Below are 24,400 nucleotides of genomic sequence, written 5' to 3'. Positions count from 1 at the left end.
TGATTGCTCTGCTAAGATGCCAGAACTATGCTGAATAAAAATGGCAAAAGTAGGCATCCTTGTCTTGTTCCAGTTCTTAGAAAGTTTTCGGATTTTCCATTCCCTAAACCCTCTTCTGGTCTTTTATATTTGTATGGTGATAGTTGTAATCTCTCCCTTTTCATCTGTATTTTGTTAGAGTCTTCTTTCTCTTTTTCTTTGTCTAGCCACAGATTTGTCTATTTTATTTACCTTTTTGAAGAACGACCTCTTTGTTTCATTGATCTTTTGTATTTTTAAAATCTCCATTCCATTATTTCTACTCTTATTTATATTTCTTTCTTTCTACTAACTTTGAGTTTGGCTTGTTCTTGTCACTCTAGTTCCATGACGTATAACAATTTTAATCAATTTTTAAGTTCCAGTGACACAGAAATTTATAGATTCTCTTGCTAAGGAGAATATTCTAAAGTGGAAATCAATGTGACTTCTAAATTTTAAAATCTAATGAGATTGAGAAAGGACAGAGAGAAGACTTGTAATTTTCTAAAATAATTTAGTGTGCTGGCTGTTGTAACACTCCCATGCCAACTCCACAAAATCCATCTACAACATAAGATATGGCCTGGCTGCCTGAATGCTCTCCCACTCAACCCGCTTCTAGCAGAAGGAGCTACATATAAGCTAGCTGTTCAATGTTGCAGTGGAGACATGAAAAACCCTGATTCTATTTGGTGCAACTTTCCACTATTTTGGCCAGTCTAAACCATAATCACTGTGGTGTGTGCAGCTTGGCTAGGATTATGAGTCTGGCTGGCAACCAAAAAACTAAAAAGCCATCTATATTGGTCCAGCAAGGGACTCTGTGTTAGAAATGCCAGGGCCCCAAATGTCCACAAACACATTTTTCACAGATATTCCAGGAATTTAAGTTCCCCTGTAATAAGTGTCTACAAAATTCTGCCTTTCCCAAGACCCTGAAAAGCAGGAATTTCTCACTTTGCACAACTTTTAGGGAGAACACCAATTAATGCATACCCATAGACTCCTCTCTCTTGGAGTCACATCTGTCACCACCCACTGCCCTCCTCTTTGCAAAATATATACAATCACTGTCAAAAAGAAAGAGGACTGGAAGAATCCTATGCTGTTATAAGAGTTCTGTTGTGTAAAATGTATGCCCTTTGGTCTGCCTTCATGGTTTGGGGGGGGGCTGGCAGCCAAAATGGGGGAAACTCCATTAAAGGAACCTCTTTCTCCAGTTTGACACATAACCCTTAAGTAGACCTTGAAGGGATTCAACCTGGGAGGAAATGAACAGCCAGCATCCTATGAAATCAGGCACTCATGAAAATACTTCTGCAGAAGGGTCCTCCAGGCTCAGTTTTCTGTCATATTCTTGGGGGCATACAGCCCAGAGCATTACAAGTTACTTATGTTTTGGAAGTACACATCTCCTAAGTGATCTCAAACTTTAATCAGAAAACACTAGAGGGACTGGGGTTATTTCTCATTATTTGTACTGAGGAATAAAAATCTCAACAAGGCTGGGGGGATAGGCGTCAGCTCAGTGAATTTGACAAATGACTAAAATAATAATAATTACTGATTCAATGAAATGAAACTTGTTACAAAGCAGTAAGTTCAGTTGTAGAAGGATGTCATAGAATTATTATTTAAAGTCCACGTCTGAAAGGATATCTGTGCATATGGTGCTCCTGAAGAGGAAAAGAAATGCCCTCCAGTGAAATCTAAAGTTTAGTTCATGCAAGAGATGTGGCTAATGCCAGCAACCACAAATGCTATGTTTTCATGGATCTGAGAGGTAGCAGGTTCCAGGGAATTAATTATAGTTACTCTGTGTATGTTCTGTATAGCTTTTCAATTACTACCTAGAACAAGATCTTTCTTCTTTTTAACCTTATAAACAGCAATGCACAGCTTTCCTACCAGAGGAACAGACAGCAGAGGGAAAAGCAACAAAATAATCCTGATCTTTTTACCACTAGGTCACTCACTGGCTGCTTGCCAAGTCTGCTGGTTCTAAGAAGTTAGTTATAGCCTGAGATCAAAGACTTCTTGAGAAGCCTGAGGAGGGAACAGGGGTCACCTCATTGCCAACAGGGATCAGGTAAGTCAAGTAAAAGAGACCACAGGGGATAACTGCAAGTTCAAGTTCACTCATGTGGGCCTGATGGGGTCTTGGCTTCCTGGACAAAGTCCAGGGGACAGTAGCTACTCAGCCCCAACAACAGTTGCCGTGTACAGAGGCAGGCCTGGCAAGGTCAGGTGCTGGGTTCACTGGCATAGTTATCTGTGAAAAGTTATCAAGTTATACATTTATAACATATGCATTTTGGGGATGCATATTATAATTTACCAAAAAGTAGTTTTTAAAGGGGGGGACTTAGGGCCAGATTTTCTGGAGGGCAGAGAGACAAAGCGACATAGTAGGGTAAGTGTTATCAGAGAAGTGTCAGAGTAACTACCTGTAGCAGGTGTTATGTAAAACCAGCTTTTATTGTGCCACCTGGAGCATGCATACAGGTGCTCTGGCAGTGTTTAAAGAACAAAGAGACAGATTTAAAAACATCACACTTATCAGGCTGGGGGCATGGCTCAAAGAAGTAGAACATAAGTGTAAGGCCCTGAGTTCAAACCCCAGTACTGCCAATAAAGAAAGAAATAAACAGATAAAATAAGAGAATAAAGGCACCATGTTTATGCAGATCAGCAAATATGAAACACTCTTATGTCCAAATATCAAATATCCCATGTTTTCTTGCATATGTAGGATCTAGGTCTAAAATGATATAGAGAAAATACAGTGAAAATGGGAGTTCAGTACAAAAGGGACACAGTGCAGAGTCAATGGGAGGGGAGGGGAAATGGAGATGGTAGGGTGTAGATGAAGAAAATCAAAGTACATTACTTACATATGTACTGAAGTAGCATAAAGAAACTAAATATTTAAAAGGAGGGAAAATAAGGAGGTGAATGGAATATAATAGAGGAGTGAACTTGCTCAAAATACACTGTATGCATCCATGAATTTTCACACAAAACCTCCTTATACTATTAATGAATCCAAAATTTAAAAAACACTCATATTTGGGTCAAAATGAAAAGGATCTGTGTATATGCATAGAGAGTTTCTAGAAAAACACATAAGAAATTGTTAGCATTGGTCACCTCTGGCAGGTAGCATGGAGAGGAAGGGATATTTACTTTTTATCATATTTCCATTCATAATATTTGATTTTTTACTTTAGAGTGTATGCTTTTCAATTTCAAAAGGAAACAGTCTAGAGAGAAAATTCTTAAATTACTGTTAAATAAATCTACAAGGATCCTAAAGGATTTAAAATTTTTAGGTCAACATTTTTTAATATGTTAACAATGTAAGTGCAATTAAACAAATTGTACTTTGAGAATAAAAATGTCAAGGTATATACAGTGCACACATTCTGTAGTTCATGATGAATAATAGCTATGAATTAAACACATATGGGAAATGTCTTCATAACACTGTAACTAGGGAATAGTCTAACAACCATACCATAGGCTAACAGGTCTCTCAAACTTTACTGTATATTGTTATGTTTTGTGAAGAAATGTGCAGACACAGTCCTTATAATTTCCTTACTGTAGTCCCTACAAAAGTCTTATAATGGTCTTACTATACTGAGCTGTAGCCTTGGAGACAGTGCCACACAGCGATATGACCCATGTGCACATTTAAGTGTTGGAAAAAGGACCAAGGCACAACCAGAAGCATTCCTGGTTACAAAGCTTTCATTGTTCATTCCTACAGCTGCCAGAGACAGCCAAGCAAGAGGACCACAAGAAGCACATGCTTATGTACCTGGAGTCACAAAGATACTCAGTAGTACAACCACTTGGATAAAGGACCTGAAGACAAATCTGTAAAACCAAACTGTTTAGAATAACTGACATGCTCCATAATCCAGGGAGGATATTTGCTATGAAATAAGCAACACTAAAGCAGCCACGATGGATTTAAAACCAGAAATCAGTTATCTCATGACATTATCCACTCTGTGTCTTACTGGAGAGAAATCCCTTAATTGCTCTGGGCTTGGATTCCTCTTTCATGTAATTCAATAAAAATAGAACAAGGACAATTTAGGTCTCCTCTCTAATTCTGCAGGCAATTTGTCATATCTAGAACAATAGGACTGGTGACATGTCTTAGTCACTTCAGTTTTTACCACAGGAAATATTTAACTCCAAAGTCCAATCATCTTTTGAAATTGCAGGTTGTGAAGGATTCATTGTTTTCTCCAATCGTTGTGAAGAAAGTCAAGTTAAAGGACAAGCAAATCTAAGACCATTGATTTATAAAGTTGAAAAAATTATCTGTTTCACAAATCTGAACCCAAAATATAGCCAATATGCATAAGAAAAGTGCTTCTTTACTCACTGTCACTGACAATAGTTGAGAAAGGGGATTCCAAGATGGCAACTAGAGGGAGGAAGCAGAAAGAGTGCTTCCCAAAGTAAAACCTTGGAAAGACGCTGGAGATACACCTTGCAGGAAAAACCACCAAGAAGAGGCAAAACTCCAACACCTCCACATTCCCAGCCCGTGTTATAGCATCCCTACTCCATGCAAAATGGAGAAACCAGGAGGACTCTCACACCGCCAGATGCCAGCTCCTAACTTGTTTGGGAAAAGCAGACCACCAGGTGAGCTAAGTGGCACACAGTACTCCCACAAACAACCCTGGGCCAGATCAGCATAGCCCCCTGGACAGACTGACTCCCATCCAGGGAAAAAAGGAAAAAAGAGAGAAAAAAACAAACTGAATAATAAACAAGCAGCTGAAAAAAAAAAAAAAAGACACATAGCAAAGAGGTGAGGTGCCCTGACCTCTGGAGAGTGGGGGAGGGGCACTCCCCACACTCCCCACATGACCTCTAAATAAACAAGCAGGCGGAGAAGGTGGATGTGGTGCCACCTCCCCCAGTGTGCTTGGAAAGGAGAGGGCTTCCAACGGTGGCTAAAGTGTGGCAGGCTCCACTGGAAAGTGGGGGAGGAGCAGCTCCCCATGCAAACTCTAAATAGGTGGGTAGGGCTGTATACTGGAGAAAACAAAAGAGGCACGCGTCCAGGAGAACTCTAAATAAACAAAGCCTGCAGCAGCAGATGGCTGACAGTAGGAGGCAGGTGAGCCACAGCCTCAGAGAGACATTCACAAAGCTGTCTCCACACTCCCTTTTTTTTTCTTCTCTTCCTTTGATGGACAACAACAGAACTAGGACTGGATGCTGAAGGACTAACTGAAACTGTATTGCATTTGAACTTGGGATTTTTGTTTATTTGTTTTGTTTTTTGTTTTTTCCCCTTTGATGAGAAAAAACAGAACTATTCTCAGACACTGAGAAGTCTTCAGGACTGGAGGATGAAGGACTAAAACCAAAATTATTAAGACTGAAACTTTATTGCATTTGAACTTGGGGATTTTTTCTTTTTTTTAATTTTTTTATTATTATCCTCTCTCTGTCTCTCTAATGCATGTTTCGGGTACCATTGATTAGTACACTATCTCTCCCTGTTTATTTCTTTGGTTCTGTTTTTTTTGTTTGTTTGTTTGGCTGGGGTTCTTTTTGTTTGTTTGTTTTGTTCTGTTCTGTTTCCCTTTTTCTTTACCTTCTTTGCTTTCCCTCTCCTCTCACCCTTCCATTCTAGATATCACCATTGTTATTATTACAAGCTAGACAATACTAAATTGCACACAGTATAGGGATAGTAACAATAGCAAGGGCAATGATGAGAAGATGGAAAAAAGAGGGAAACCATTTTCCCCCTCAATAAGAAATTAGTACAGGTACCAGAGGGAAATGAAGAAAAGAGATACCCAGACCCAGACTCCAACAAAACGAAGATAAACTATGCCAAAGAACACAATGAAGCCCACAAGAACAACCTGAAGAAATCCTGCAAGTAATCAATGAAAATTTTATGGAGAGGATACGGGATATGGTCAACCAAAATGTACAGGAGACACTCAAAAAATTCCAAGACAACAAAAATAGAGAATTTGAGAAAGCACAAGAACAAATAAAAGAAACCATAGAAGCACTGTATAAACACCAAAGTGCAACAAAGAACATGATAAATAGATAAATGAATTCAGGCTGAAAATAGACAATACTAAAGAGGAAGTGACTCAGGATATGGAAAACCTCAGAAAAAAGAACGAAACAGAAATGCAAAACAAAATGGAAGGCCAATCCAGCAGAATAGAACAAACAGAAGACAGAGTCTCAGAACTCGAAGATGAAATGGTAATTAAAGAAAAAAACCTAACAACTATTAGTTAAACAACTCAAGACCTGTGAAAAGAAAATACAAGAGCTACTGACTCCATCAAAAGACCAAACCTGAGAATCATGGGCTTTGAAGAAGGAGAAGAGGTGCAAGAAAAAGGAATGCATAACAAATTTAACAAAATAATTAGAGAAAATTGCCCAAATCTAGAGAAAACTATGCCCATAAAGGTACAGGAGGCCTCGAGAACTCCAAACAGACCTGACCAAAATAGAACTACCCCACAACATATTATCATTAAAAGAACAAGTACAGAGACTCGAGAAAGAAAATTGCAGGCTGTAAAAGAGAAAAAACAAATAACATACAAAGGTAAACCCATCAAAATCACAGCAGACTTTTCAACAGAAACATTAAAAGCAAGAAGAGCTTGGAGTGAGGTCTTCTGGGCACTGAATGAAAATAACTTCAACCCTAGGATACTCTACCCAGCAAAACTATCATTCAAAACAGATGGAACAATAAAACTCTTCCATGATAAGCAGAAACTAAAACAATATGTGACCACAAAGCCACCACTACAAAAGATTCTTCAAGGGATTCTGCACACACAGAAAGTGAAACCCAACTTAACCATGAAAGGACAGGCAGCACCAAACCACAGGAAAAGAAAAAGCAAGAAAGTAGAGAGTAAACTCAACTTAGGTACACACAATCAAACCTTCAAACAACTAAGACAACTAAATGACAAGAATCACCACATACCTATCAGTACTAACACTTAATGTTAATGGACTTAATTCCCCCATCAAAAGGCACCATTTGATGAACTGGATTAAAAAGGAAGATCCAACAATTTGTTGCTTACAGGAGACCCATCTCACCAACAGAAATAAGCATAGGCTTAGGATGAAAGGCTGGAAGAAGATTTACCAAGCCAATGGCCCCGAAAACAGGCAGGAGTAGCAATACTTATCTCTGACAAAGTAGACTTCAAACTTACATTGATCAAACAAGATAAAGAAGGACATTCTATACTAATAAAAGGGGAAATAGACCAAAAGGAAATAACAATTATCAACCTATATGCACCCAATGTCAACGCAACCAATTTTATCAAACATACCCTGAAGGACCTAAAAGCATATATTAACTCCAACACAGTGGTCGTGGGAGACTTTAACACCTCACTATCATCAATAGATAGGTCATCCAAACAAAAAATCAATAAAGAAATCCTAGATCTAAAACATACCATAGATCAAATGGACCTAGTTGATGTCTACAGAACATTTCATCCAATTTCTACACAATATACATTTTTCTCAACAGCCCACAGAACCTTCTCCAAATAGATCATATCCTAGGGCACAAAGCAAGCCTCAGCAAATATAAGAAAATAGAAATTATACCAAACATTCTATCTGATCACAATGCATTAAAACTAGAACTCAACAACAAAAATAAAGACAAAAAACATGCAAACAGCTGGAAACTGAACAATTCATTGCTTAATGAACAATGGTCATTGATAAGATAAAAGAGGAAATTAAAAAGTTCCTGGAAGTCAATGAAAATGAAAACACAACCTACTGGAACCTATGGGACACAGCTAAGGCAGTCCTGAGAGGAACGTTTATAGCCATGAGTGCATATATTAAAAAGACTGAAAGATCTCAAATCAATGACCTAATGATACATCTCAAACTCCTAGAAAAACAAGAACAAGCAAATCCCAAAACAAATAGAAGGAGAGAAATAATAAAATAAGAGCTGAAACCAAAAAAATCATACAAAGAATTAATGAAACAAATGTTGGTTCTTTGAAAAAAATAAACAAGATCGACAGACCCCTGGCAAACGTGACTAAAATGAGGAGAGAAAAAAACCCAAATTAGTAACATCAGGAATGCAAAAGAGGAGATAACAACAAAACCATGGAAGTCCAGGAAATCATCAGAGACTACTTCAAGAACCTATATTCAAATAAATTTGAAAATCTTGAAGAAATGGACAGATTTCTAAATACTTATGATCATGTAAACTGAACCAAGAGGAAATTAATCACCTGAATAGATCTATAACACAAAATTAAATTGAAGTAGCAATCAAGAGTCTCCCAAGAAAGAAAAGTCCAGGACCTGATAGATTCTCTGCTGAATTCTATCAGACCTTTAAAGAAGAACTAATACCAACACTCCTTGAACTGTTCCATGAAATAGAAAGGGAAGGAAAACTGCCTAACACACTTTATGAAGCCAGTATTACACTTATCCCAAAACCAGGCAAAGACACCTCCAAAAAGGAGAACTATAGGCCAATCTCTTAATGAACATTGATGCAAAAATCCTCAACAAAATAATGGCAAACTGAATTCAACAACACATCAAAAAGATTATTCTCCACGACCAAGTAGGCGTCATCTCAGGAATGCAGGGGTGGTTCAACATACGAAAATCAATAAATGTAATAAACCACATTAACAGAAGCAAAGACAAAAACAACTTGATCATCTCAATAGACGCAGAAAAAGCCTTTGATAAGATCCAACACCATTTCATGATAAAAGCCCTAAGAAAACTAAGAATAGAAGGAAAGTGCCTCAACATTATAAAAGCTATATATGACGAACCTACAGCCAGCATTATACTTAAGGTGAAAAACTGAAACCATTCCCTCTAAAATCAGGAATGAGACAAGGATGCCCACTATCTCCACTCCTATTCAACATAGTACTGGAAATTCCTAGACAGAGCAATTAGGCAAGAAGAAGGAATAAAAGGAATACAAATAGGTAAAGAAACTGTCAAAATATCCCTATTTGCAGATGATATAATCCTATACCTTAAAGACCCAAAAAGCTCTACTCAAAAGATCCTAGACACCATCAACAGCTATAGCAAGGTAGCAGGATATAAAATCAACATACAAAAATCATTAGAATTTCTATACACTAATAATGAACAAACTGAGAAAGAATATATGAAAACAATCCCATTTACAACAGCCTCAAAAAAATCAAATACTTAGGTGTAAACTTAACAAATGATGTGAATGACCATTACAAGAATACTCAGTCAAAAGAACAATGCAGGAGGTATCACAATACCTGACTTCAAACTATATTACAAAGCAATAGCAATAAAAACAGCATGGTACTGGCACAAAAACAGACATGAAGACCAGTGGAACAGAATAGAAGACCCAGAATTTTTTTTTTTCATTTTTCTTTTATTATTCATATGTGCATACAAGGCTTGGTTCATTTCTCCCCCCTGCCCCCACGCCCTCCCTTACCACCCACTCCGCTCCCTCCCTCTCCCCCCCAATACCCAGCAGAAACTATTTTGCCCTTATTTCTAATTTTGTTGTAGAGAGAGTATAAGCAATAATAGGAAGGAACAAGGGTTTTTGCTGGTTGAGATAAGGATAGCTATACAGGGCAGGCATTGACTCACATTGATTTCCTGTGCGTGGGTGTTACCTTCTAGGTTAATGAAGACCCAGATATGAAGCCACACAACTATAACCAACTTGTCTTTGACAAAGGTGCTAAAAATATACGATGGAGAAAAGACAGCCTCTTCAACAAAAACTGCTGGGAAAACTGGTTAGCAGTCTGCAAAAAACTGAAACTAGATCCATGTTTATCACCCTATACCAATATTAACTCAAAATGGATCAAGGATCTTAATATCAGACCCCAAACTCTAAAGTTGGTAGAGGAAAGAGTAGGAAATACTTTGGAACTAAAAGGTATAGCCAAGAACTTTCTCAATGGAACCCCAGCAGCACAGGAACTAAGAGATAGCATACATAAATGGGACTTCATAAAACTAAAAAGCTTCTGCTCAAAAAAAAATGGTCTCTAAACTGAAGAGAACACCCACAGAGTGGGAGAAAATATTTGCCAGCTACACATCAGACATAGGACTGATAACCAGAATATATAGGGAACTCAAAAAACTAAATTCTCCCAAAATTAATGAACCAATAAAGAAATGGCAAGTGAACTAAACAGAACTTTCTCAAAAGAAGAAATTCAAATGGCCAAAAAACACATGAAAAAATTCTCACCATCTCTAGCAATAAAGGAAATGCAAATTAAAACCACGCTAAGATTCCACCTCACCCCTGTTAGAATAGCCTTCATTAGCAACACCACAAACAACAGGTGTTGGTGATGCAGGGAAAAAGGAACCCTCTTACACTGTGGTGGGAATGTAAACAAGTACAACCACTCTGGAAAAAAATTTGGAGGCTTCTTAAAAATCTAAACATAAATCTACCATTTGTTCCAGCAATACCACTCTTGGGCATATACCCAAAAGAATGTGACACAGGTTACTCCAGAGGTACCTGCACATCCAGATTTATTGCAGCACTATTCACAATAGCCAAGTTATGGAAACAGCCAAGATGCCCCACTACTGATGAATGGATTAAGAAAATGTGGTATTTATACACAATGGAATTTTATGCAGGCATGAAGAAGAATGAAATCTTATCATTCGCAAGTAAATGGATAGAACTGGAGAACATCATTCTGATTGAGGTTAGCCTGGTCCAAAAGACCAAAAATTGTATGTTCTCCCTTATATGCGGACATTAGATCAAGGGCAAACACAACAAGGGGATTGGACTTTGATCACATGATAAAGCGAGAGCACACAAGAGAGGATAGGTAAGACACCCAAAAAACTAGATAGCATTTGTTGCCCTCAATGCAGGGAAACTAAAGCAGATACTTTAAAGCAACAGAGGCCAATAGGAGAAGGGGACCAGGAACTAGAGAAAAGGTTAGTTCAAGAAGAATTAATTTAGAAGGTAACACACATGTACAGGAAAGCAATGTAAGTCAACTCCCTGCATAGCTATCCTTATCTCAACTAGCAAAATCCCTTGGTCCTTCCTATTATTGCTTATACTCTCTCTTCAACAAAATTAGAGATAAGGGCAAAATAGTTTCTGCCTGGTAGTGAGGGGGTAGGTGGGGAGAGGAAGAGAGTAAGTGGGGTAAGGGTGAGGGTAAGGGGAAGCGGGGAAAAATGACCCAAACATTGTGTGCACATATGAATAAAAGAAAAAATTTTTTAAAAGTTGAGAAATTTATTTTGGTTGTTATGTTGCAGTGACCACAGCAAGTGACTTGCATATGTATGTAAAACTGACACAGTTAGTTTCATTCTGTTCCTATGAAATCTACTAAAATTAAGCAGAATCTTGTAACTAGCAAGTGTTTGAGAAAAGTGATGAAATGAGTCTCTTGTGTATTCAAACAGAAGTGACAATTCTAATTACAAAGGAACACTGGCACTGTTATCTTTCCAAGCTGGGTCAACTGATAGAAGCAAAAACTAGAACTAATTGGTCCTTTCTTGGTCTTAAACAGATCATGTGTACTTGGTGTGTCACATTAGCTGCCTGGGTCACATCCTGGCCCCACCATGCACTAGCCTTGTGACCTTAGGCAAGTTATTTATACTCTCCATCCCGGGTTTCCACCTGTGAAAAGTGAGAGGGTGGAATATGTAGCAGCCCCTTCCACCTAGGGTTGCAGTCAGGAGTTAATCAGTTATCATACACAGGGTTTAGAACAGCTCCTCCATAAATGTTAGTTTCCATTATGCTGACAATTTTATTCAAAGGAAGAAAATAAATGGAGTTCCTTTTGAACATATTTATATTTCATGTTACTTTGGATTAAAATGTACTAATTGTATATATTAATGGAGTTCAATGCAATTTTTTTTAAAAAGTTTGTTTTGAAAGAGAAAGTTAAAGGAGATAAGACAGAAAGGAGAACAGATTGATAGGAAATAGCAGCTCTAATTTATTTAGCAGCATTTATATAAAACATATTGTATATACATTATGTCATCTACTTATTACAATAACTCTTTGATGTAGCTGTTATTAGTCATTTTCAGCTGAGGAAGCTGCTCTTAGAGGGTCACAGATATCCCCATCATCACACAGAAGATCTGAGGCCTAGTATGTCTGACTCTAAGCTTACATACTCCTCCCCCTATTCTAAAAGACCAGGTTGGAAAAATAAGGAAAAAGAGGAGAAAGGTGAGAAAAACAGACTAACAATGAGAAGGGAACTAAAGAATCATCTACATTTTCAACTGTAAGCTGAAACTTGTATTCATAGGGATAACACAGAACATTTAATGCTAAGATTATGATGATAAAATACATCACTCTTACCACTCATGCCAAAAATTATCATTAAAAACAGTTTGGAACATTTTATAAACACTTATATTAGTGTACTTAGTTAAACATCCACCAAAATGTTACTGTTTGGGTATAAAAATGTAGAGATAAATTCAAGACTATCCGCCACTCCCCCAAACAATGCAGAGACAATGTAGAGGACAAAATGTCAGGACCAGTACCCTAGAACAAGTAGAAGCTTATCATTATGTTGATGTCAACAGAAGTTCATCACTTGGCTTAAAGATCCAAAAAATGACTCCCGATTTAGCATAATACTTTTCAAAATTCTACCAAATGAAATGTCCAAACTGTTTTGTAATTACACAGCAGCAACTGCATTGTGACTGCACAGACTCTGTGAATTCATCTGCCTCCCCACAAGCAATGCAGGCTCTCCAAAAGACAAACTGAATGTGTCTTTTGGGCTATTTTTCCTTATGCCCTGCTCCATTTTTCGCTACCATGGTACGTGGCCCCGTTCCCCTAAAATCATAGCTTTGGGAAAAAGAATGAGGTCAGTCTTCCCTCTATTGCTAAAGCCACTTGTTCATGGCTTCACTGAATTAAAGAGGAGCCACTGAAGTTCACTGCCACATGTCACAATGCCTCACAGTTCCTTTCATCTCAGCACAGTGGTGCTCCCATTAACTCAGTGAATGTTTTAATGAGAACCATAGGAACATCTTCCTATGTTGTGATATTCCACAGGGCTGTGATATTTGAAGGAAAACAGTTTGATGTGTTCTGAGATCAGACAGATAAATGTAAAAATTTTTCTTTTTGTTAATACAAAGTATCTCTAAAATATAAACTTCCCTGTATTCACCTAATCCAAAACAAACTTGATGCGGAGATAAATGCAGTCATTCTCCAACAGCAGAATCTTTCACATTAATGTATTGGTACTTTTTCTCTGCTGTGTATGCTAGGCAGATCTGATCAAGAACGTTAGGTAAGAAAATAATCACATCCCAGGGAAGTCTGAACATGATCCATGATCAGGCCTCTCAATGACCCTATGAGGGAGGAAAAAGGTTTCGACCCTAAATGATCTAGAAAAGAAGTCTTATCAGACAGTCCCCTTGGTAGAAGTGAGCAGATAAAGAAGAATGAGTATGCACCAAATGCATTACTGAGATAAGATTTGGTGAAAGGTGGCACTGCAGCCTCTATACTCAACAATGTTCTGTATAAACAGAACATTTTTATAAAAAGTTCTCAGCTCACAGCCATTTTTGACTTTGGTGTATGCTGGTTTTAGCATCTTAGAATGTTGACTAGATCTTGGTTGTAAGAAAGTTAGTTTGGCAACCCAGAATGTTGAATAGCTTTTGGGTTTAAGAAACTAGAAGTAACCTAAACTAAGAAACCACCTCTCTTGAAAGGTTATGACCATCCCACTATCTTTCCAGCCAACATTCGCTTAGAGCCAGTCTAAAAGTCAGCATTTCTGCAAGACCCTATGGAGAAATATGATTTTGTTTTTTTAAACCTTTTTTTATTAGTATATGACAGTTACAGAGGGAATTTTCCTGTGACATTGTCATATATACATATTTCATGCCCCAGTTTGGTTCATCCCCTCTATTATTCTCCCTCTTCCCCAACTCCCCTTCTTAAAATGACTTCCATAGAATATGTTCCATATCCATACATACACAGAAAGTACCTCAACCATATTGCCCCCTTTACCCTCTTCATTTATCCTCCCCTTAAAGTGACCCGAAATATGAGTTTGGAAACCTGCAGTCATTAGACCTGCCACCTGCTTTCATTCCCCTAAGTGGAAGCACTGGTTAATGCCCCAATAAGTTTTGTTTTGTTTCTCTCTTGCCACTCCCTCTGTCTGGAATCCCCCTTTTTTCCCAGGGTAAGCTGATTCCTATTCATCATTCAAAACTAAGTCAAAGCTCCTCTAGAAGACATCTGTTGGCCACACAAGTATTCCAACCTGACTTAGAAATCCTTTGGTTCCCTGCAGACTGCTTAAATGCCATTGGATCACTTACACTGACTAATAAAAGGAGCCATGTTTGTCTGTAAGGAGCCACCTTTTGTTCAAGTTTTTTCAGACATAGTTGATGAAAGTATTTTAAGAGCTAGAACAGACTACTTAAAAACTGGCATTTTTTGGTTGTTTTTACCTATCAAATTACACACAAGTTTTCTAAGATAGAATCAAGGGTTTTCAAATAAGAGTCTCTAGTGACTAAAGCAGAGGTTGCCCACTGCCTTAACCAAGTCTTGGGCTTTTTCTTCAACCTTTTAATACTGGCGATAAAGGATGAGGTACAGGGCCTATGAATGAAGGTTAAGTGGAAACCGACCCCAAAGGTCAATGCAGAATTGGAATGCCATCCATGATTTTCTATTTAGAACACCATGTACATGTAACTGGGAACATCCAGGGAAGCTAGGATGGACATCCATTGCTGGTTAATTGTGGTCATATATAAATTTATGGAATTCAAGAGCTGGAAAAATTTTTCATTCATTTCCTCCATCACTTTATTGATGAGAAATTCATGTCTATGGATTCCACACAACTTGGTCCAAATCACATATAAAGCTATTGACAAATAACTCAAGTCTCCTAATTTGGAATTTATAGGTTTGTATACATTTTGCTTATACAAAATTTTAGAGAAGTCTTTAGAGACAAACTTGGGGTCAAATACCAGTTTCACCCACTTATTAATTCTGTGATCTTAAGTGAATTATAGAACAGATCCAAGTCTCAGTTTCTTCCTTTGTAAATAAGGATCAAAGTATTTTATCTTAAAAGTTTACTGTGTGCCAAAGGCAGTTATGTCTGCAAATTAGGTGGCAAACCTGAGCCTGATATCTGCTTCCCCACTTGCTGGCTTCTTACGGTAAATACAAGGTTTTGAAGAACTAAATAGTGCATTAAAAACCAAGGCCATTTTGCACCTCTTTTGCAAAAAAGCACTAAAAGATCTGTCATTTCATCAGGGCATGGTGGCCCAAGCTTGTGATCCTTCTTAAGAGGGAGGCTTAGGAGGATCTTGGTTGGAGGCCAGCCAGCCAAAAAGCTCAAGTCCCTATCTGAAAACTACACCAAAAAAAGAACCAGGGTGTGGCTCAAGTCACAGAGTTAGAGCAAGACCCAGAGTTCAAATCCCAGTACTGTCAAAAGAAAGAAAGAAAGAAAAAAAAAAAGGGAGAACTGACACTTTTCAAATTTTCTTTTGGTATGGAAGTGGTTAAAAAAAAATTCTTCGTTCTGGTTGAAAATCTGGCTGTAGCTGCGTTCCCACTTTCCACATATTCTGCCCTTCTCCGTGGAGGCAGTCACGTATAGCCGGGTGCATAGTAAAGCAGTGTGCCGCACAGTGCTGCATTATGTCGCCTGTTTGCTTTCGCACCTCTGCACCTCTCCCATCAGGTACTCTAGGCTGTCCATTCCAGTTGCTGCTTTTATCCTTCCTCCTCTTTCTGCCCACTGCTGTTTTAAGGATGTTCTTCTGTCTGGGGACAGTTGACTTTATTGACGCATGATAAAACTGCTCCAGTGACTTGGACTCTATCATTCCCAAAGGACCTACAGTCTTCTTGTCTGCGTACCTAACAGCTGGTCTCCTGGCGCCAGCATCCACCTCCTTCTCCACAGTCCCCTTAAAGCTTGCCTGGTCAACTTCTCGCCCTCTGAAACTTAGGTTTATAAACGGTTTAAAAACTAGACTGAGGTTCACAGCGGGAGTGGGCAGTTACTCCCACTGATCCACTGTCCTAACCCCCAGTAAAAGCTTGGCTGTTTATCTTTCCGAGTGGGGCTCTATCGGTGGCGCTCCAGGACGACGCGCTCCAGGGCACCCCACGGATTGCATATATGGCAGGGAATGCGCCCCAGGGGGATGCACAGACACGGGGCAGCCTGGAGTTCTGGGAGGAGCCCCGTCCCAAGATGGTAGTGTGGTTGGGAAGACTCCGCAGAGTCCGCCTAATCTCCATCCATGGTCCAGGTCCCCCACGAGAACCAGGAGCCGCTTTTCCAGCCTCTAAGCCAGTAGCAGGAGCCCAGCACCACGAACTCAGGGTGGCGCAGTGTCCTCCTTCCCGGCTCTGCGGACTCGGTGGCCAGCCGAAGTTAGTTAGATGTCTTGCATCTGGAAGGCCGACCACTGGAGCTCTATCTCCCCCCTCCAGGGCTAGGGGTATGGAAGAAACCTCGAGAGTTGAAAGACAGGGTGTTGAAAGCTGTACCGAGGAGTCTCCCCAAGCCCCCTGCGGCGCATAGGGGAGGGGGCGGTGAGGAGGGGCGAGGTCACCCCACTCGCACACTAACCATAGAGCTCAGGCTGGTAACTGGCTGTCCCTTTCAGCCCTGGGTGTGCACACAGTCCCGCGCGTCGGTCCCAAGCCCAATCGGCCCAGGAGCCGCGCGGACAGCTTGGGGGTGTGTGCGCCAGGCTTCCCGCGTGCCCTCAGCCGTCCCCCGGGATCCCTGCCCGCTCACCAGATGGCCATCCTGCTCTTGGGGTAGTCTAGTCGCTCCAGGCAGCCAAGGAAGTGAGGCAGCGTGTGTGCAGCGTTGCGGGCGAGGATGGCCACGAGCACCGTCGGTCTCTGCAGAGGCGACTCGGGAAAAACCCTTGCCTCCTCCTCATCGTCCTCCAGGTCCGGCTCCGCGGCAAAGCGCGCCCGGCAACCGCCGCGAAGCAGCGCCGAGGACAGGAGCAGCAGCGACCAGGCGAGGGTGGCGGCGGGGCGCGCAGCCATGTTCCGGGCTGGGGCCGGCGGCGGGGAGGTCCTGCTGCGAGCGCAGAGCCCGGCGGCGGCCCGAGAGCGCCTGAGGCCGGCACGGAGGGGTGGCGGCGGCTCTCGGGAGCAAGGAGGCTGCGGTGGACTGTAGAGGACTGCGGGGGTCGCAGCTTCCCGGACCGGCCGGAGCGCGCGCACACCACCGCACTCCGCAGCTCCCAGGACCCTCTGGCCACCGCCGCAGCGCCCAGGCCCCGAAGCCGGTGCGCACTGGGTACCTGCCGCCGCCAGCGCTCGCCGAGCCTCAGGTAGCCAACAGTCGTGGTTGTGCGGCTGTCTGTCCTGCGGAAAGTTCCTCCTGTCTAGGCTCAGTTTATACAGCTGAGGTCTGTGGCTTTCTCCAGAACTGTGAGGTGTGGCCTCGTCTGCCAATGGGCGTGAGGGTGTGTGCGCGCGCGCGTGCTTGCGTGTGTGTGTGTGTGTGTGTGTGTGTGTGTGTATACATGTGTGTGTATGTGTGTGTATGTACATAACGGTACAACACCAAGAAAATTTATTCTGCCTTTGCAAACCGCAGTCTGAGGTTCTTCACAGTGATGCAATGTGTCCAGTTTTTCACAACGCACCTATTGACAAATGAATACAGTTCTAAATTGGGAAGTCACCCCAACTATTCAACGACTAGGATAAACAACTTTTAAATACCACAGAGGCAGAATGTTTGCATTTCCTTAGACATCCAAGTTCTCTTGAAATTCATTCTTGACTGAGTAAACACTCAATAACACCAATTTTGAAGACGTGGAAATTTTAAGAGTTGGATCAGACCCCTGAAAATAAAAAGAAAGTCCTCATGAGACTGTTCTGAGCCCCTGTCCTACGAAAAGATAGGCATGAAAAAGGAGATTCACTTACATGACTTTTTATTTCATGACCAAAAGTAACAAAGAGTAAGAAATAGAGAGGAAGTCCATACATGTTGGAGGAGAGATAAAGGAGAAGGGTGAAGGAGGACCACAAATAGCAGGTAAAATGAAATTGCTGATACAGTCCTAAAGGATATTTATTCTTGCAGATAACAGGGAAATGAGTAATGAAATGTGACCTTCTTCCTTGATCTGAGTGGTTAGGATGAACCCGGGGCACTGCACATTCATGACGACCAAGTCACAACTAACCTTCAGCTCTGTCTCACTGTCTTTCTCTAGTTGTGTTAATCCTCCACATCTCCTGTAAGGCTTCACCACTCTCCTTTGACCTCTCACTCCCTCAGAAGACCATGTCTCCTTCATTCAGCTCCCTCAACACCCTTGTCCCCAGCCAGCATCCCTACATTTAGGGCTACTCTTTACTTCCAGATGCTTATTCACTATAGGGGCATTGAGCCCATTGGTTCTCTTTCTGAGCATGGTTTTCTCCACTCTTCACCAAATCTTCAACCGGTCCCTTTCTAGCAACCCCTTTCTCTCAATCTAAAACCCTAGGCAGTCTTCTCTCATTCTTTTCTCTCTCTCTTTTTTTATTCATTTATTCATATGTACATACAATGTTGGGGCCATTTCTCCCCCCTGCCCCCTACTGCCTCTCTCCCCCCACCCCTCTCCTTCTCTCATTTTTAAAAACCAAAATGATCTCCAAAAAACTTTTGAAAATAACCTTTGTCTCCTTCTAGTGATCCTTTCTGGATCAAGCTCTTTGAAAGAGGGGTCCACACTTCCTTTCTCCACTTTTTCATCTCCCATCTCTCCTACCCCAATGTAAGGTGGCTCCAGCCCTTTCACTGAGACTGTTCCAGTAAACCTCACAGGTGACTTCGGTGTGGTGAATTCAGTGAACTCTGTTGTTCACCTTTCCAGACCTCTGCTACACCGTTTCTTTTCCTTGTCCTCAGATTCTACTTGTCTGCAAGCAACTTCCCTTGCAGCCCTTTCATCATGTGCTTTGCTGGTCCATGTGGTCTCCTAGGGAGATTTCGTCCTCCAAATCTATGTCTCTTGCCCCAATCTCTTCTCTGATATTCATACTTTCATGTCTTATAGCTCTTCACCTTCCTGCAGGAACTGTACCTGTTCTCAGGACTCATAGTCTTGTAGAGGAATTTGAACTAAACATCTGTTAGACATATCATGGCAGAAGTAGGGTGCAAGTTATAGCAGAAGGACAAAGACGACATGGTCACTTTTACAGGGGTGGTGGTGAGGGAGGGACTATTAAAAGGCTTTCACAGAAATGATTTTCATGTTGTTCTATTTTCTTTCTTCTCCTATGTCCCACTCAGTTATCAGGACTAAGATGCCTACACCTCACAAATACTTGGTTTGTCATCTTTTGTTCACCTTACTGCAAACAGAGGGAGTTTAGAGCTAGGTGATGACATTTCTGTGTGCTTTTTCTTCTGTTATCTTAAATCAACAGCTTATCTAAACTCATTGTTTTCAATGAATGAAGGAGCACTTAAAACTAGACTGGTGATTGGCCCAATATGGCTTCAAATGATACAATGTAATCAGCTCCTCAGAGCTTTCCTGTAGGAATTAGTCCGATTCATAGATGAAATCAACATTTCCCCAGGCATATAATGTAAAAAATGCCTGTTTAAGACTTTTAGCCAACTTACAGTGCTAATTATTCATTAAGAATATTAAGGTCATGACAGTATGTAACAGAAGTGGGAGTGGGGGTGGGCATGGGAAGGGAAGAGAGGGAGCTTGGGAAAAGTCTCCATGTTCTGTAAATTGGTGAGAAATCAGTGGTGTAAATATTGGATTTTTCCCTCCTCACAGAATCAAATGTCTTACAAATCTGTAAAACCATAATTTAAATATAAAAGCCAATTATGTTTAAAATATCTATTGCTTACAATACTCTTTCCATGGAAATTGGCTGAATGGAAAGTCAGAGTTGTGCACACACATCTTTTGTCCACTGCCACTAGACTTTCTCAATAATTCCCAATAATTTCTCAATAATTCCTCCTCAGGCTGTTCCAGCATACTGTTCTCTGGGGGAACAAAAGGACTTTCGCCCTTAGCACAGCTGTGGCAGGAAGAGGGCCTTCAATGTGGGCAGAGAGTGGAGGAGGAAATAAATACCTTGGCAGTAGCTAGAAAGAGCAATAGATGCTTGGAGTTGGAGCTAAATTTCTGCCTCATCTGTATCCCTTATTTTATTTGTAACCTTGGAGAATTAAGCTCTGAATACAATTTTTTCCATCTAAAATGAAGTAAAGGCTGTTTCATTTTTTTATCTGACCAACATTTATGAGTACTGGGTGTTGAATGTATGAATTCCCCTCTGGAAAAATGAGGTTAAAAAGTTGGTCTGCCCTCCATATACTCTGCTATGGTGGGCAGAGAAAGAGTCTCCTAGCTGAATCATACAGACTGGTTTCTTTTGTACAAAAATAGCTTGTTTCACCACCTGGAGTATTTTACTCCTTTGTCTTATCCAGCCTACGATCTTCCCAATGTAAAATTCAATTGAATTGGTAGGTCAATTTCAGCAAGAAATCGCTCAAGAAAAGAATATTAGGCAATATCTTCTTTCGTTCCTACATTTAAGAACTGATCTTACCTGAGATGTACTTATATGAAGCCTTGATGAAGAAGCCTGAATGGAATCCTCACTTGGAGCTGGAACTCTATGATGGCAAAGCAAATTCTATAGATTTCCCATAGATGGGCTTAAGGAATTGGTTCTAGAAAGGGAAAGGATGAGGGAGAAAGAACAGTGATTGAGTTGCAAAGAACTAAACTGTCTCAAATTTAAAGTTTTGCCTATGAAAGATCAGTAGTGTGTATTAGGAAATGGACAGAAGGTAGAAGGGGAGATAGAGGTTAGCGTGCCAAGGAAAAAGAATGCACAAGGAAGGAATGAAGCAGCACGATACCTGGCAAGCTTAAGGAATTACAAAGAGGATGGCATGGCTGAAGGTAGCCTGGGAAGCCGAAAGAAAGCTGGAAATTATATGATTTTATATGTAATTATTTCTTGAAAGTGAGCGAAGAACTTGGATATATGTTTCTGCAGTGAAGTATCTTACAGAAGGCTCTAAGCACATGAAAAGTTTCCCATCATTACTAATCATTAGCCACACTCAAATCAAAACTACAAAAACAACTCCTCACACCAACTAGAACAGTTATTAAAAACAGGAAATAAACATTGGTGGGTAAAACAAACAATGGTAGAAAAATTGGAACCCTTATGCACTGTTTGTGGGACTGTTAAAATGATGTAGAAAATAGTATGAGAGTTCCTCAAGAAATTAAAATCAGAATATTATCCAACAATTCCTCTTCTGAATGACTAACCAAAAGAACTGAAAAAGCAAATTCTCAAAGAGATATCTGTATACCCATACTCATAGCAGTATTGTTCACAAAAGTTAAACGGTAGAAGCAGCCCAAGTATCCATCAACTGAAGAATGGATAAACACATTGTACTAAACACCTACAATGGAATATTATAAAGGAAGGAAAATCTGACATATGCTACAATGTGTCAGCCTTGGGGATATTATGATAAGTGAAATAAGCCACTTATAAAAATACAAATACTATGTAATTCCATTTATAGAGGTACTTAGAATAGTACAAATTATACAGACAGAAATTAGAATAGTGACTACCAGGATAGGGTAAATGGGAGTTATTCTTAAATGGGTATAGAATTTCATTTTTACCAGAAGAAAAGAAATTTAAAGATGGCCATTGTGAATTGTTGTGCAATCTTATGAATATATTTAATACCACAGAACTACACACTGAAAAATAGTCAAGATATTTAAGTTTTGTCACATGCATTTTACCACAATACAAATCAGGAAAAAAAATCAGTCAATGCAACTTATCATATCAACAAGTTTAGAAAGAAAAAATCACATGATCATCTCAAGAGATGCAAAAAAGGCTTTTTCCCCCCTTTGGTGGTACTGGGGTTTGAACTCAGAGACTTTTGCTTGCTAGGCAGGTGTTCTATCACTGGAGCCATGGTCCTTGCCACAGAAGACAACATTTTTCAAATCATACAATTCTCATAGTAATTCTCACGTATGTAGAATTAGAAGAGAACTTCCTTGACCTGGTAAAGGATATCTACAAAAAGCTTACAGCTAACATCATACTTAATGGTAAAAGACTGAAAGTGTTCCCCTTAAGATTAGGAACAAGACAAGAATGTCAGATTGCATCACTTTTGTTCAATGTTGTACTGGAGGATTTAGACAAAGAAGGAGTGAAGCAAGGAAGGAAGGGAGGGAGGGAAGAAGAGAAGAAGGGAGAGAAGGGGAGGGAAGAAGAGAAGAAGGGTGAGAAGGAGAGGGAAGGAGGGAAGAAGCAGAGAGGGACATTTAAAACAAAGTTAAAATGCTGCAAGAAATTTTAACAGGAATAGGGAGGGTTTAATTAGTCCTCCTAGGCCAAAGAGTCTAAAATTCAATGATTTATTGAAATTTAGCTAGAGGCTAAAAAATGTTGAAAATGGAAAAAGAAAACCACCCATAACCTACTACCTCTCCACACCCAGTATTAAAATTTTGGATTATTTTTAATATGGCATTTTCAGTTTGGATATTTTCAATGTGGATTTGTGCTCAGTCCTCCTCAGTAAGATTCAGTACTCATGTTCACAACAGATGTTGACTAAATAGCTAGAGACAGGGAGGGGATTTTTTTTTGAATTGCTTTTGATGCTTTTTCATATTTATAAAGCCAGTTTTTATTTAAGGCTGCATATCTGCATCTATTTACAGAAATGCCAATTTATATTCCTTCTATACTCTACAAAAATAATATAAAATATTTAATAAACATGAACATATTATAATCAAATACATATAATCCATAAACAAATTTATTGGTTGAAATACTACTCATTAGGTAAATGTCCATATACCTTGTACCTATCTTGAAAAATAGAACATGACCATAATTTGAGGCCTTCTTGTCACAGTGCTTTGCTCTACTATGCAGAGAGGAGCACTGTACTGTTTTATGTTAGTCGGTCTCTTAACTTTGTTTAGAACTTTACATCCTGTGATGATTAATTTTATGTGTTAACCTGACTAGGCTCACGTGCCCTGCTGTTTAGTCAAACTGTATAGTTGTTACTGTGAGGGTTTTCTCAGTTGTGATTAATATTTACCAGTAGACTTAGAGTAAACAAACTCCCCTCACAATGGGGTGGGCCTCATCCACTCCATTGAAGGCCTCAAGTAAAAAGAATGGCATCCTCAAAGAAGGAAGGAATTCTGCCTCCACACTTCCTATGGACTGAAGACTGCAGCACCATCTCCTTCCTGGGTGTCCAGCCTGCCAACCTGCCCTGCAGGTCTGGGACTTTCCAGCCCCCACAATAGCAGGAGTCAACTCATTCCTGTCTTTGTCTTTCTCTCCAGGGTCTCACTGTTATAGCCTAGGCTGGCTTTGAACTTGGATTCCTTCTGCTCTAGTCTTCCAAGTGCTGTGATTGCAGGCATGCACCCAGCTCATCACATACTTAATAGCAGACTTCCATTTGTTCATAACAGAAGTCTTTGTTATTTTTGGGCCTTTCTGACTACATTTCAGAATCAGCTTATTAAATATTAGGAAAATTTCTAGTAAGATTTTGATTGGGATTGAAAGAATCTATAGACCAATTTGGGGAAATCACAATCTTTACAATATTTAATCTTTCCAGATGAATAATATGTGTATCCATTTATTTAGATCTTCTCTAAGGACCTTCCACATCATATAAAATGTTCTCCACAAACATCTTGCTTGCCTTTATCCTAGCTACCTTACTTTTGTTGTTTGGTTCTAAATGTAAACATCCCTTTAAAAATTAACTATGCTATATCCTGATTTTATAAATAGGAACTTTAGATTGCACTCTTAAATTTATGGAAAAAGAGTGTTTGAATTACTCTAAATATTTTTCTACATGATATCAATCCCTTACATGCATATGAAGAGTAAAATATTATGAGTTTCTAAATATTTTACTAACTGAATTAATATCCCACTTATTTTTGAAACATAGAAAATGGAAAATTGTAGTTTATGCAAAAAAAAAAGGAACAAGCTGTGTATGAACAGCTGAGTGAAAAGTTGACCTAAAAAGCTAGCCTGTATTTTTAAGCTTGAGATCATTGTCTATGCAATTCTGTGTAAAACCCTTTTTTTCTTCTTTTC

At 39.8% G+C, this 24,400-nt stretch overlaps 1 protein-coding gene across 2 annotated transcripts in view; it reads right to left on the bottom strand.

Moving 5' to 3' along the window:
• Positions 1-24,400, bottom strand: part of Colgalt2 (collagen beta(1-O)galactosyltransferase 2) — a 113,000-nt gene that overhangs the window by 86,121 nt on the left and 2,479 nt on the right. The window contains exons 2-3 of one of the 2 annotated variants that reach the window (XM_074047272.1): positions 20,795-20,918; positions 16,977-18,051 (exon numbers count right to left, since the gene is read on the bottom strand). In XM_074047272.1, coding sequence (XP_073903373.1) covers positions 16,977-17,752 — 776 coding nt within the window. In that variant the 5' untranslated portion in view covers positions 17,753-18,051; positions 20,795-20,918. Of the gene's footprint in view, positions 1-16,976; positions 18,052-20,794; positions 20,919-24,400 lie in introns of those variants that run through there. The other variant, XM_020169436.2, reaches the window with a different exon arrangement.

The sequence above is a fragment of the Castor canadensis genome, chromosome 11 (genome assembly GCF_047511655.1).
Source record: "Castor canadensis chromosome 11, mCasCan1.hap1v2, whole genome shotgun sequence".
In the NCBI taxonomy this organism is placed as follows: domain Eukaryota; kingdom Metazoa; phylum Chordata; class Mammalia; order Rodentia; family Castoridae; genus Castor; species Castor canadensis.
The sequence above is the reverse complement of the archived record's forward strand: the minus strand, read 5'-3'. Positions and strand labels throughout refer to the sequence as shown.